Source organism: Pterocles gutturalis, unplaced genomic scaffold (genome assembly GCF_000699245.1).
Source record: "Pterocles gutturalis isolate BGI_N339 unplaced genomic scaffold, ASM69924v1 scaffold2557, whole genome shotgun sequence".
Taxonomy (NCBI): Eukaryota; Metazoa; Chordata; class Aves; order Pterocliformes; family Pteroclidae; genus Pterocles; species Pterocles gutturalis.
Genome location: NW_010112390.1, coordinates 4,339 through 20,550, shown reverse-complemented (window position 1 = coordinate 20,550; position 16,212 = coordinate 4,339). Strand labels below are relative to the sequence as shown.

The following is a 16,212-nucleotide window of genomic DNA, read 5'->3' as shown; positions in this document are numbered from 1 at the left end:
CACTTTCTCGTCCTTACAGAGCCCTCTCGTGGCTAAATCCTTTCCCTCTCCTTCCTGCTGGGGAAGGGAGGGAAGACTGAAGAGAGGCCAGCACTTTGTGCTTTTTATTCTCGCTGCTGAACAACTACTGTGGAAAGCCTTACCTTTTAACACTATACTCCTTTTCAGACTCTACTCCAACCTGTCTTCACTCCTTGTCAAGGAAGGCTTATCTTTGCACCACACTCCCCCCCAAGTTTCTTTCTTTCCTCAGCAAGGACCAGGGAGGTAGGGGGAACCAAACCAAAACTTTTCAGAGGAAGTAGATGAGTGCTCTTCAAGACAAGACAAGACAGCTACTCAACAGAATGAATCCAAGCTATCCCATCCTTTATGGTAACAGACAAGATACTTTTTTTCTTGAGTACTAAATTGTAAGGACATTAGCAATACCATACTTCTAGTACATCAGCGGGTATTGGAATATACTAGTTTATTCACCACAGGCAAAATCCATAGTCCTCAGATGATGTGTTTCCTACTCTGTGGTAAGAATCCAACTTCAAAATAAAAACATAGGATGTCATTTCCACAGTCCTTATACCAGATATCTTGTCAGCACTTTCATAAAGTGATGCTTAACAGGGCAGACCAATGTAGTGACACTTCTCAGTAAGCAGCAATTTAGTGTCAGAGTTATCTTCTCCAGATCTCGTGTTACTGATACACAGTAGCTTTACCTGTTTCCAGGCACAAAGTCCAAACAAGGGCTGTTCTGAAGACACAAACACAGTTAAGCCTCACCTTTGTGCCACATGGAAAAAACTTATAGTTCTTTAACATAACTTCACACTAAGGATTATTTAAAGATTCCAAATGAGAGCCAAACCAAGACTTCAGCACTTAAGTGGTCAAATTTTTTTAAGAGTGATCAGCAACACTAAGATATACAGAAAAAAAGTGTCTTTATTAGCATTGTTACAGGCAATGCATACATAAGAACTGATCCTTAAAGTGTACAACCCCCCAGCCAAGTTGAAAGCAAGAGAATCAGCAGATTGAGATCTATATTGTACACATGTGCAGTAACAGGATCTCTCTGGACCTTCCAACAGAAGAGACTGAAATCACTTTACAAAAAAACGTAAATAAAAATAACACCCATTTAAAAAAAGTGCCAGCTCCTAACAAGCTGGCAGAGCATCAAGAATATCAAACAGGGGAGTTGTCCATTCATAAAGAGTTCCTGTAAGGTTTGAGTATTGCATTCTTCACACCCTGCATACGCCAGGCATCGAGTTTAAAGCTTAGTAAAAAATTCACACCTAAGAGACAAGGTGGAGTTTAGATTTTAAATTTCATTTTTGTCAGTTGTTACTAAATATCTTTAAATGCATCATCAGTATAATTAACTTCATCACTGGATGGCAGCAGTACGAAGAATGGACCTTTTCCCTTTGTTAAGAATTCTGAAATTGAGTCAGTGTGAATTAGCAACATCCCTCTCTGGAATCTTTAGCTGACATTACCTTATGCCAATTCCAAAAAAAAGCACCCTTAAAAACTTTTAGCTTGTTTCCAAGTGGGTAAATATTTAAACTAGTTAGCAAAATTAAACACCAGAATTTTCAGAAGTTACTTTTGTGCATAGTTAAATGCTGCAAGATGATTTCACATTTAATAAAGCAGACTTTAAGAAGCAATTTGCAAGAAAAGGTGTTCCCTTAGAATATCAATCTTAACTCAGGGGAAATGTGCAGGTTTAGGTTTTTTTTTTTCCCAGCTTCTTGCAATTGCTTTTCATCTACACTGGGTTTTAGTGCAAGTCATTAAATTGTTTGATATCCAGCATGGCTCCTCTTTCTGCCAATCAAGTAAGCAATCAAGACAATTAGAACAAGACCAGCAAGGGCTGCACCAACTATTATAGGGATCAGCATGTTATTTTCATCCAGTTGACATTCTTCCACTGAAGAGAAAGAAGAAGATCCATGTTAGGCACTAGTGCACCACCAGATGGCTATATCCAGAACTTCAAGCTTCTGCTCTCAGCACAGACAAAAAACCTGGCTCGTTAACTTCTAGTTTAGCTTGCCAACAGCCAAAAGGAAGCCGAGTCTGCTAGCTATGATCATTCAGGATGAGGTCTTTCTAGTACTGGTTGTATGCACAATACAAAGATTTGTAATGATGGTTGCCTTCTCAAGAGCTGCCACGCACAAGCTTAGCCATCATAAATATATCAACATGACTTCTCCCATAGCCCTTTAGCTTTAACCACAGTCACAAAAGACAGCATTAACTAAGAGTCAGGAACTTCCCAGAACTTTGCCCCTTTCATACAACTGTCTGCACACAGTTAGGAGGGAAGTTAACGCTTTTCCTTAACTCTGCTCTGGACCACAAGGAACAAGTCCTAGGTATTTCAAAGCTTTTTACATACCTGTCACACTAGCCCCCACAACACCTGTAATGGGGCATGCAGAGACTAAGTGTGGCACCCAGAAGCTGACACTTGACTACAGAATACTGTATGCTTATATCAGAGTGCACTTCACAAATCTTAGGTCCCCCCCCAAAAATGTAAACCTCTTACCTGCCCCAAATTTGTCTCCGTCAATCTTGAAAACCTGGATCTGAACATTAAATACATTGACAAGGGCTTTGTCCGTGACCCGGAGATTCTCTTCTGCACTACACTTGTAGGAGTTCCCTACTGTAGCTCTCAGCTCACTCATGCTGTTGTTCGATGCTTCAAACTTTGTCTCTGTGTAAGAGAATGTCTTATTACAGAATCCTGAAGAGCAGGAGTTGTAAGCTCACAGAGCTTAAACTCATTGCATTCACCCCCAACATTTCTAACATGTTACTTAAAGCAGGCAACTCTTAAATATTTAAGTAGTAGTCACTGAAAGTAGAATCTTAAAAGTCCCTACCTTGTGCTTCAGAAGGCAGAGTCGTGCTTACATTCACACCTTGCAGAAAGAATTTTTCAGTAGTTGTATTCTTTTAAAGAAAACAAACCAACAGTTGTCATTTAAGCTAATGATGTACAACGTAAGCTGTTAACATTCTGTTTCAATTCTGCATGCATTTTGAGAAAGGTTCTCAAAGGGTACTCCACAACTGGGATTAGCATCCAAAGGAAGAATTTTGTTGCACTTTTCTAGAGAAAAGCTACAGAAGGTGCACATCTCAGGGAAAATTACTTTGGGAGAGGGAAGGGAGGTAGAGAAAGGGGCACAGTCATCCCTCAGACTGCTGACTTGACCTCCACACTAAAGGTATAGTCCCACCTATACCTTAACCAGGCTAGTACAATGGCCTCACCTGTCCTACAAATACAGCTTTAAAGCAGCTTGGTACCCCACAGAGATGTGGAGAGTCATTTAACACAACAGGTCTAGGTGATCACATCTGATCAATCCCACGAGTATTAAAAGCAGCATAAAACTGACACGCACAGTGGATTCAGTCCTCAAGTACATGCAGCCCTAATACAGCACAGGGGCAGGGAAACAGGATTTCCAACCAGCACAGGAGTCCACACGACAAGCACACATGGCTCTTGGGTTGTACACAAGATACTGATGAGGACCTAAAACTGGTTCCAGTACTTGTATGATTAGATGAGATGCCTATTAGTCACAGGCTATTCTTTGTCTACAGCAGAACTGTTCCCAGTTTGGGCGAGTAGCTTTAGAGAGTAGGCAACAGAATCTTAAAAGAAATCCACATTCCAAACAATAGATGTTTGTCTATACATACGTGTGTGTACATACATGTATATATCTTTCCTCATAACAGTTACTAAGTTATTAAACCCTCTAAATCCTAGTACTACAAAGGAATGACTTACTTATTCCCCTTCCTGTAGTTGCATCTTTTTTCTCTTGTACTTGCCCCAATTAGTCTTCCCACATGAGAAGCCCTGCAAGACCCTACAAGCTTTGGCTAGGGATTCTTACCAATGCAAAGTGGAAGCTAACCCTTGTCTTCTCAAAAGTCAGATTCAAGAAGGCAGAGGTATTGCTGCATGTCCCAGAAGAAGTTGTATTATGTGGTATGAAATTCAGCAAATCCAATCCCATCTACGAGACAAGAGGATCAGTTATGACATTTGAAGAGACTAATACATCAACATACGTTCAGTCGACTTCTAGCTTGCTTGTACTCACATGCGTACAATGCTGCATTTGCCCACACATTTTACAGACAACTGAGCAGATAGGTGGAGAAGTTACAAGCTGGTGTAAGCTGCACCTGAGTTACCAGGCTGGTACAGAGAACAAAGGGCATCTTTGCATAGCTAACGAAGCCTTCCACAGCCCTGACTGACTGTGGCCAATAACCTGCTGCTTTCTCCACACTAAACTTTTGGTCCTAGCAGCATACAGAAAAAACATTAGTAACCACTGCTACGCAGGGGGCAACAAGTTATAAAATACTGCTTTGAAATAATCAAGGGAACTGTCTGTAAAGCATGATCATCTTGCATGTCACTTCCGTTCAAAATGCTTTAGCTTTGCCCATGGTACATGATTTTGTACTGTCTTGTATGTGCAGAAGGACATGGGTTAACTGCACTTGCTGAACAGTTCAATAGAAACCTTCAGTAGCTCTTAGCAGACCCTCACGTGACTTTGGAAGACCTATTCACCACCTCATCACCAGTCATTACATTAGAAAGCTAAAATGCCATGCTCCAGGACACAGCTTAGGGAATTGCACACAATTAAAGTGGCTAAAACACAGTCCATCATAACTAGCTACTGTACAGCCACACACCAGCTATCAGTGCTCATGATTTTACCTCTCAGTCATCATCATATATAAATGCAATAGATTCCTTTGCACTAACACATATAGCATTAAGCAATTAAATCCTACACACATACCACCCTCCTCACACCAGGTCCTTTATCATCCTTATCCAACTTAAACTTCACAAAAGCAGTCACAATTTGTTGGCCTGCACTTGCCCTTGTAACTTCAGACTAAGACACATGATAGGGAAAAGCAGCTTGTGACCAAAGGTCCTTTATAACAAAGCTTTACTGAACATAAGGGCTTGCTGACCCTTGGTCATTCCTTCACGCAGGCTCATAGTTTTGCCTTACCAGTTAGCGGGTAAAGGGTTTGTTCACGGGGCTTGCAAGATGGGCTTTGCATCAACAATGGAGGGAAAGAACCTGTGCTGGATCTTACATAAACTGTGTAGCATTTTTGCTGTTAAAATCAGACATTAAGTAGCTCTTAAGCACTGAACTCAAACCCAAGCCTCTTTGGTGCTGTCTGGAAGTTAACTAAGTCACAAGCCTGTCCAGTTTTACGGTAGTAATAATTTTCCCTTCTAACAGTCATTCACTGTTTTCATTCAGGTGCCTCAGGCCAAATTCCTGTATTTTATTTATCAGCTTAAAAATCTTTTGATAACAGGACTACTCCCCCTGCTCATATCTTGATAATTTTTACTGCTTCTGTGGCATAGCTGTATATACTTACTGGATTTGACAGACAAGTTTAGTACTCTTACTGAATGGAAAAACCTCTAATGACCACTTTCAGTAGAAGAGAACTGTTTGAATCGTCACTAGCCTAGTCCAAGTTAAGCAATTCAATTTCTTTTTAAAAGAAAAAAACCTATAATAATTTACCAAATTTTCCTCAAAGGAAGAATCTGAATGCTTTGAAGAAAGAAAATGTACCTTTTGATCTTTTTTTGGATAGGTGATATTAAGCTGTAACCCCATGTAGGCCAGTATACAGGTTCCATTTGGACCAGTCACATTGTATTTACCAACCGCAGGATTTGAGGGCGATGCAGTTGGTGCTGGGCTAGTTGTTGGAACCTGGCTAGTAGTCTGTTTAGGAGTTGTAGGCACTACAGCAGTAGTAGAGGCCATATCTTCAGCACATTCTGTCTCTGGAGAGAAAGGAAAATGGTGATTACCAAACAAAATGAAGCTATGGGATGCTCTACCTTTTTAATCCTCAAGGGAAAGGACATATTTTAAGTACCTTTCTTAACAGAAGACAACAACAGCTGAGAAACACAATGGTAAAGCATTACCCTAAACTCTTGTTGCAAAGTTTGAGAGACTTTTAGAGCCTGGCATGTGAAAATGACACCTCTGTTATTTACGTAAGTTCATGGCGATGGCATCTGCTTTTATTCACATCTGTCATTTCACTTGGCCATGAAGTCAGGAAAAGTAAGATATTGCTATGTTGACAGAGCCAGCGTTCCTGCCATATGTTCATAGCAAGGCTGAGATGACTGCCTCTCAGACTCTCTGGGCACTTGTCTGCTAGAGAGAGAGGAACAGTTCTCCTCCCTGCTGTTAAAAGTGGTCTCCCAGGAGATGTGTTGTTATCCTCCTCCCCTGCCACCCCAGTTACACTACCAGGTTGTGAGGATGCTATGTCATTATTTTGGCAATACCTGCAGTAACATTAAAATAGTACTGGACCTCTCAAGACCTCATAGCAGTGCTGTGGCTCTTCTATCCTTAACAAAGGGATTCTAAGACACTGCTTCTGATGGCAAATGTTTTGCTATATCCTCTCCCTTTGGGTCTCACATCTATCCCTCCCTTTAGTCCTGCATTAGTAGCCACCCACCACCGGAGGGGGTACAAGGCTGAACGAAGGTAAGTCTGCCTTCTCTTTTCAGCCAGTTCAGCAGCAACTTCCAAGGCAAAAAGAGAGAACAGTGACTCTAATTTATTTGCCAGAATACTCAGAAACACCTGGCAGCAAGATCTTAACTTGATCCAAGTTAGCCAAGAAGGTTCCTGCACTGAACATCTAAGCCAATTCCAAAGGTCGTAGCAAAGACACTACCGTAGAGTAGAGGCTTCCATGTTCCAAGCCAAGGTCATCTCCACATGTCAGAGATAACAGCTTGCAACTTTATAAGGACAACAGCAACTGCAGCAGCAATCAATTCTGACTCAAAGGGCCTACTTCTAAAATTTAACCCATATGCATCTTGTAGATACTAGACATCTACTAAATAGCCCCTAAACTTAAACAGAAACTTAATTTTCAATTATGGCTCAGAAAGAAGAACTCTAATGACACCTGAACTCAGACTCCAACATAGAACATTTTCCTATTTCTACTCCATTTCTGTAAAGTTAAAGAGCAGAGGGAAGGTGGATGAATGGAGGAGTGACCCTGTCTTTTGTAGACTTAATAGATACTGGTCTGGTCCAAAAATGTGTTCATTTCCTAACAAATAAACCAAACATCAGCTTTACTTCGTACTTCAATGGAGAATTTCCCTCCATCTGCAAGACCCCAATACATACAGCCTCTTACTCATGTTAGCAGAGATGGAAACAACCAAATCACTTCAAGCACAAGTTTGTCCTAGGTGGAGTATTGATTCAGTATTTTTACTGAATTGATTTACAGCATAGCTCCTACCAACTCTTCCAGACAGATTTGGAGATAAGACAAATTCTTATGTCTTTTTCTGACAGTTATAGGAAAGCAGCTGACAAAACCACCAACAGATAAAATTAAAGCCTCCTTTTCTTCAGAGCAGCAGATAATCACTACCATAACCTCAGTCACTAACTTCTGGGTACACTGATAGAAGTTACCATTACTAGTAGTGATGCACAGATGCACTGAATATTGATTCTTCTTCCCTTCGGTGAGCCATGCCCAGATCACCAGCAGAAATATCCACTAATGAAGGAGTGGCAGGGAAAAAAGGGAGAATTCCAGATCTAAAGTTTATCAATAACTTGCTGCCAAAAAGACAGGGGAAGTCTAAAACCTGCAAGAGTGGAAAGAAAAAACTGATCTAGAAAGAACAAGGTGATTTCAGGGTGAAGATTAAAAAAAAAACTCTATACATTTTTTAAATATAAAAATAACACAAGAATTCTTTAACCATCTGAATACAAAAATAACCCCAACACACCACAAAATAGAGATAGCTCATTGTGCAGTAGGAATAGAAAAAAAATATCTGCATGCAGTCCCAAGACAATAAAAAAAACTTAGGTATGATAATAATTTAAAGAAAAAAAACAGAGCAGGACAGTATGGGTAACAGGAATATGGAAACGAAGAAAAAAATTTCAAAAACCCAAAAAACATGAACTCGGACCAAACAGTTATCTACCCCAGGATCATAGGAAATCATGTGTTTTTTTCTGAGGATCAATAGTTTCATCAAGACAATGATACCACAGGATGGAGAAAGGCAACTCTGGGCAAGTGATCCTGGCAAAATAAAGTATTTATATTAATCTAAAAATAAGAGAGGTAACTAGGAATAGAAAAGAAAACAAATGCTTACAAGCTTGTGTTGCATAAGGAACACTCTCCTGAAATAATGCAATATTGATTTTTTTTTTTTAACCAAAGGACTATGTAAGAACAGAAAATAGGTGGTGTTAAAAGGAAAATTGTTACACAGTAGGGAGATTTTATTGAAGTCGTATAGAAGTTAAAAAAATAACTTTTTCCAAACCTGCTGATAACTATCACTTATCATACTTACCCAGTATGGTAACTGGATCAAGAGACCATATTTAAAAATGAGAAAGTTCTGAAGACTGGAGTAACAGAAATCAAGGGTTTTTTTTTTTTAAATTACAAATGTAGGTCCACATCTTTGCTGCAAACTAGTTCACTGAATGAAAAAGACTGATCAAGAGAATGATACACACTGAAATATGATCCAGTCATGTGAGGCAGCCATAAAAGAAGTCAACTCCAGTATTATCATGCATCAGGCAAGGTATTTTTCAGAGACACAGGACAAGGTATAGATACTCCTGTAGAAGACACCTGTTAAATGTACCCATCACATGCCAGCACTGACTCCCCTGTTTTTCAAGATTAATTTCAACAGATGCATAAATAGGATTAACAGCCTAAATAGTAAGAGTTTAACATTTTCCAGAGATCAGACTTCTTACTTGCCCAAAAAGTAAGGCAAAGATTTATCCCTCCCTAAGACGCCATGAGTGATAAAACATCAAGAGTTATGTAAACTGAAGAGTGCTGCCACAAAAGCAAAGGACATGAACACACCATGAAGTAGTTTGTCTTCTAGTCATTATAGCAGGGAAATTCCAAAATGCTTTTCAGCACAAGCCATCAGGACAAATGATCATTTTGTGATAGAGCCTGACAGAAAAACAACATCACTGTTACAGCCTCCTGTAGAAAGATGTACTATCTACTCCCTAAGAGACCAGTTCTCTGGGGAGAACACCACTGATTTTCCCCAGAGCACGCAGTAACTAATTCAAACTACTTTGGTAGAGGCATAATACTTGGAAGTTACCAGATATTTCTTGAACTAGGATTTTGGCCATGTGCCCGACTGACCTACTGCAGCACATGTTTACACCCATGAATACTCATGAACAGAAGGAACATTCCCTATTATCTGCACAAAACCCACGGGAACACGGGGCACTGACACCCCTACAGAGAAAACCTGAGGCAAATCTATTAATTACAGAAGATGCTGCTATTGAGCTTTAGAATCAGTTTGTACCTGCCTAAATATGATTAGTCAGGACCTAAAAAGAAATAATCTATTATTGGAAATATTAGTTCACCAAGTACATTTTCTGCTACAAGATACCTACTGTTCACACTGAAAGTGCCATTTGTGAGATAGGCTTCCAAAGTAATGTTGCTGAAAGTAATGTTCACATTCTTCATATTGACGTGCTTGAAGTTGATGCATCTGTATTGTGTGCCCAAAGATGCCTGAATAATAGTGTTATGCGATACTCTCTTCACTTCTGTAAAAAGATTACACTGCATTAGTATGTAACAGTACTTACAGAAACAAGTCAGTATTACATCTGGAAGGGTTACACAATGAGAACTGGAAGTTTTAATTTTACCTCCAGTTGAATTATGGAATAAAGTTGCATCTGACAGATTGTAGTGGAAAACTAGCTCTTCAACTTGGTACTTGTCTGCAGACTCTGAGAAATTCAGGCTTAATGAATGTCCTGCTCCAAAACCCAGTACCAGAACTGGATGAGACGTGTTACCTTTACCACATGAGCTCTGTGGCTCTATTGTAGCATTTTGTGGAAGAAAGAAGTGTGCAAACTGTGGGTTAAAAACAAAACACAGGTAAATGGGATGAAGTAACAGCTTTTCCTTACTGTTTTTTAAATGTCCTATGAAACTGTTATAAAATATACAGCTGACATTCATATATGCTATAAGATGTCTACTTATATACTTCTATATAGCAAGTAGCATGTTACTGGCACTCAGATTTCTAAGAATATTGCTCTCTGAAATTTGAGAACAAAACAGTACATAGTTACAGGACCTCTTAGACTTCCCCCCCCCGCTAAAATAGCACTATGAATTTGCAGGTACTTCCGTACTAGGTCAATCAAATCTATCAAACTCTGGACATGTGAAAAATGGAAGAGTTTAAGCTTTGCTTCTTGTAGTACAACGGAGTAAGAACAAAAGCAAATGGTTCAGCCTACATACTTTGGCTATAATACTTAATTGAGAAGTAATTTGGTACCTGACGACCAATACAATGTTTACTGGAAAGTTTTGAGCTTACTGCTTACATGAAGAAACATCCAAAAGCAAGTTATGAAAGCAGTCACCTCTGAATGCAAACTTGCACACCAGTATCAGCAGGATTTCAGACCATTAGCACCACTGAAAAAGTGGAATATGCAACATAACTCTCAGCTCAAATCACACATAGCAAGTGCACCACTGGCAAAGTAGTAGGATTTTTTTTTTTAATCTCACATTACACTCACTGATGGCTAGGAAAAAAATAAACTTGAACAAGAGTGCCTCAAAACATGCAACTGCCATGAGATTATAAATAATCCACAATTCCTCTTCAGCAGTAGAGATACGAAAAAAGTAAACTAAAAAGTGGAGTATTTGTAAATAAAAAAATCTTAACTTTCTATTAACAGGCTTTTGCTGTTAATATGGAACACCTTGTAAGCACTGCACTAGTCTGTAGATACACTGGAAACTAGAGATTTTCTAAGTGAGAAAACCACAGATTTCAGGGAGGTTGAAAAGCTACGTGCCACAGGCCATTTCAGTTCAGATTTAGTCCACGTAAGTATGACCAAGTTCATCAAAAGATGACTGGTAGCATTTTTGCCTTTACAGTTCCAATGAAAGCCATTTTAGCTACCAATGGGACAGGTGGAATTTCAGTCACAGAAGTAATTTCACATGTATTGTTTGTGGCAGTTTCAGGCAGCCTTATCCCTGTTTAATTAGAAGACACATCAGGAATAAACAAAAGTTGATGCAACCTGGCTGGGAGCAGGGAAACCTTTGCTAAAGCAGTTTTTTCATGCTTAAATATTTGCTCAAAGTTTAAATACTGTGCACGTGCAGAAATACCACACATTTTATAAACACAAGTTAGAGACAAGCAGTGAGATATCCTCCTTACCTCTTTTTGGCCATTGCTTTTGTATTCCACTGAAAAGGCTACTGTCAGGTTAGCAATTATGCAGACCTTGCCACTTGAATCTTTCACCTCAAATGAAGAGGAAGACTGTAAAAAGCCTGTTAAGAATGATAAGTGATTAACTTGGTGTCATGTTAAGTTTTTATTTTTGATCCCAAAGAGACACACACAACTGGACATTTTAGGAGTACATCCTAAACAGCAGTCGAGTTTGGAAACTCAGGCATGAACAGTCTCTATACTAGCTTCAACATTACTAACACAGAGGACAAATTTAACACCCCATTTATAAAGAGCCACCCAAACCAAAACCGTTGACATGCTGAGTCCTCAGAGGGTAATAAAAACTTGCAACAAGCATCAGTCATACCCTTCAAGGCAGCTACTCAGTGTTCACCCAACACAGCAACTACTTTGCAAGCTTCAGCCAGAACTGACTTAGCATAGTTGATCCTGCATGCTTATAGGGCTCAGCCTTCCCCCTGCAGCACACCACACAGCCTTCATTCGTGCTGTACCAGGACACTGAGCTGTACAACGCACTGAATGCAACATTTAGAAAGCTTGGATTGACTGCAGATGTTTTGAAGGGACTGCCAAAAATAGCATGATGGAGCATGCCACCCTTGCCAGGAGAACGTCTCTTTACTGTCATCATGCTCTCTGCACTTGAGAGGAGGATGGGGGCCAAGAGCTTGACACAGACCGAGGTTATGTTTTCCTCACTGGTTTAACTTCAGACTGAGCTACTGACAAAAGCACAGCTTTTCCCCCACTTGCTCACCCCCCCAGCCCCAGCACTCGGAGCGCTAGTACAACTGATCACACTAGTACTGACTTAACAGGGTAAGAACATGTGGCGAGAGGAGCATGGGATCATCTTTTCTGACAGCAGCATGGACTTCTGGCAATGAAGCTTCACCTAGGGGATGTGTTGTGGCAGGCTAGACAGAGCCAGGAAGCTGTTTATCTCATACTTCATTTGCGGTAAGAGCTAACTGGGCAGTGCTCCTGTATCTGAAATCATACCAAGGAGGTGAGTTCTTTACTGTAGAGCACTTTATTTTTCTGATTCTCAATTTGTCACCAAGCACGCATCTGAAGAAAACCTCTCTGCAAACAGCCTGCAACATTTTCATGCTAGAACTTTATCAGCTTGCATTTGCAACAACTTCAGGCTTGCAGAAGACCTGAAAAAAAGCAGCTGCAAGACATAAACCACTCCATTTATCTCAAGCAAATACACTTTGAAGAGTCAAACATGCTAATCCATTCAACTGCTGATGTAGCAAAAAGATCCAGCTAACAGATTATTCATTAGCTAGCTTCCCTCCCCAAGAAGTTTTCAAAAAGCAAATCCCAATTTTAAAACTTTTCACTACAAAACTATGGTGCATACAATTGTATTAAGGCAATTATTACAAAAAATTTGACTTAGGTCAGCTCAACTTGGGTTTAAGGCACTTCAGTTGTAGGAACACCTTGGAAACAATTTCTCTGGCACTCAAACATTTTCCCTTGTTGCCTTCCCCTTAGCAACAATATAACCGCCCTCAGCACCAAAAGGCGACAAAACTTAAGCTGGAATTCATACACTTTACCCCGTTGTTTAAATTAAAGAGTCTAGACCTGAAACCAGAGCTAGACAGAAGACATGAATTGCTTAAGAATGGATAGTGTAGAAAACTGATATTTCAAATCAAAATTGTCCTATCTTTATGTCCAGCTCATAATGATCACAAAGAAACATACATTCACAAATAAAATGTTACTTATTGCAGTTCAGCACAGTGCTAGAAAGAATCGATGTTCCTCTGCATGGAAGTTTCAGTTTGCAAAGCTTCCTTCAACTAAATTTGCATCTGGAACAAGCTGCTTACACTTTCTTCAAGATGTCTAGCACAGCACAGAGGCAGGGAATGAGTCCATGGCTAGTTGAACTATCAATGGAAAACATGCTGGAAGGAAAACCTTCAGTGTGCATGCTGACTCTCTTGTTTGACAGCTATTTAAAAAACCTCAGCAATGTTAGAGCTAAAAATAAACTAGTAATAGGCAGTAAAAGAATAAAAGCAGAAAAAAATCAGGTTTAAAAAGAAATACAGGGGAAAGAAAAGACTAAAAAACAATTAAGAAAATGTTGCTGACCTAAAGGAAAATGTGACAGACTTGCCCATTACAGATGATACAGAGAACACCAAAAGACAATGCAGAGGTACCAGAAAGCACCAAATGGAAGACGGATTCTGGGAATAAAGAGCTGACAAATTGCCCTTGGCAAGTTTAAGTAATAGAGGATAAGGGGTGTGAACAAACAGTAAAAAATACCACCTGCATAACTAGTAGATTTTTGCAAGGTTAAGTTCACACCATGAGATGAATCCTGATTTTGTTAGTGTGGAACAAACACTGTAAAAGCCCATTCCTTCTTCAGAAATGTTCAGCAGCTGCTGGATTTGCAGTGTCAGTGATGAGACAGAAGCACTAAGCACAAGACACTGAGCTGTCCCCAGTGAAGGGGCACGAGGGTTGTTTCACTGCTCAAAAGCCAACGTGCACAAGGATGGTGATCAGAGAGCACTGTGCTGCAGCATCATCTGCTCCCATGGTCTTGGGGCAGGGATGGAGAGGAATACAGGCAGAACTGAGTGAAACATAAGGGATATAGGGGCAACGAAAAATCAGAAAATAAAAAACCCACTGAAGAACAAAACAGGGAAAGAAAGAAGGTCCTGCCTACTCTTTGCTCCAGTCAGTTTATGGCAGAGGAACAGCCCACTGGGTTTGGCAGGAAAGCAGCTGCTGAGTTTGTGAAGGCAGTTTCAGTGTCGACTAGTGATTAATGCATGAATCATCACTAGCCCACAAATAGTAAGAGCCTACAGTCAAAATGTCAAGAATACAGAAAAGCAAACTGATGTTGAATCAATCTGTCCTGGGAATATTTCTAATAAAGTTACATAAAGTATTGCACAATTTTATCATGGCATGTCTACAAGTTGAGAATATTGCTTGTACTTCTCATAGCAATATCATTCTTTGCTATTTAACACAAAAAGTGATACAACCTCCAGCTTCTTAACTTCAGACTTTAGATGCTCTTCTTAACAAACTGCAGCACCCTATTTGAAAACTGTCTGTGGTGGAGCAAGTGCATTACTCCAGATTGACACAGCTGAACAGCTCCTAGACTTTTCAACAGCAAAATGTAATTTTTGTAAAGTTCATTATTCATTTGGCTAGAAATACTATGTTATGGATATCTAGTAGATGAATCATCAAAATGTACTAGCATCAAAGAAATGTCACCTAGTTCAGATGCTTCCTTTTGTAGTCCAATAGGTTCTGAAAAAGGGATGCTTACATATTTATTCTAGCTGCATATTTTCAGTTGAAAATCATAAGACAATCTCTCCTTTTACAGCTCATTGCTGAAATTAGTCTTGTGTGGGAAAAAACTGATGAAGAAAGAGCTAGATATGTTACTTGAATTAAATCTAGCATCCTTCCTTATCTAACATACCAAAAAATACATCAAAATACCAAGCAGAGCATATTAACACTGAGACACAACAAACAAGTAAACACAATAAACAAGTCAAACAAAACTAAGACTTCCATGGTTATGCAACAATTTGTCTTAAAGAAATCTAACTCACAAAGTTAAGTTTGTTTTAAACTGAAAACCACAAAGCTAACAAAACAATCTAGCACATTCAAACCATTTAAATCTGAACTCTTATCTAGAATGGCAGGATTCCCCATCTCTTGACCACACAAAGATGTTTTCACATTTCAACCTTTTTATAAATTAAATCCTGTTAGTCAAGCACAGCTACACTTAGGTTACTCTCCCATATAATGTAAACGTGCTAAGGGAGAAAGATTAATGGTTATTGTGCTCTAAAAAAAGTGAGCATATATTAGTGGCAATTGTTTACACTGTCTGCTTGCAAAGAGGACTCCAGTTACTATAGTTAATTATTTACTTTGTCTCCAATTTTTATTAGAAACATGGAACACAGACAACAAGGATCTCAAACACAAAAGCTACTTTTATATAATTTGGGTTTTGTTACTATATTCATGTTTCCTGCATAAATAAAAAAACTCTTTAGTATTTTTCTGCCTCCCTCTTGGAAGAAAGGACAGCAAGCCATCCAAATCCACCTGGGCACATATTCCACATCATCCTTAGTTTAAGCAACACAGATCTCTAGTGGATGGGACTGTCTGCAGTTACGCTGAGTGACTATGGTGTTAGGGAGGAAAACCATGCAGCATAGCCCAGCTAACCGCTCCCTGCAAGCACCGCGACAAGGTTCAGAGTATCACACCCACAGCCTGGTCATACATGCCAAAGACTCTCCTCTGCTACAGCCTACCCTGTAATTACTGCGCGGCAGTACTCTGAAGGCAAGGGATGCTTATTAACAGACGCCAGCACTACACAATCACTCTGTACCCAAGCTACAGCACTGCTGTGTTGCCCTGCACCTTTGCCCAGATGTTCTTTGTGTATACACAGCGAACACTGCTATCTATGGGGCATTAATCCAAGGAGATAAGAAATGCTAATTCTTATCTAAAGAAGGTTTATTTTTCATTGTACATGTGAACAGAAGTGACCAGTAATTCACTCATTCTGATGGTTCGGAAAGATCCTGTCATCTCAGCGCCATTTTGCAAACAAGCTGGTGACCTCAGTCACCACTTTAGACTCCTAGGTCTATGCCAGAGAAGAGAATGGAAAAAATCCCTGA

General features: G+C 39.7%; 1 protein-coding gene across 1 annotated transcript; it reads right to left on the bottom strand.

Moving 5' to 3' along the window:
* Positions 1 to 925: 925 nt before the first annotated feature.
* On the bottom strand, positions 926 to 11,547 carry LAMP1 (lysosomal-associated membrane protein 1; the record flags this gene model as incomplete). Its single annotated transcript, XM_010074004.1, has 8 exons — positions 926 to 1,948; positions 2,576 to 2,746; positions 2,916 to 2,985; positions 3,948 to 4,070; positions 5,688 to 5,905; positions 9,606 to 9,752; positions 9,852 to 10,083; positions 11,432 to 11,547. Coding segments are annotated over 8 exons (1,217 nt in total), but the record flags the coding sequence as incomplete, so codon positions are not given.
* Positions 11,548 to 16,212: the final 4,665 nt, after the last annotated feature.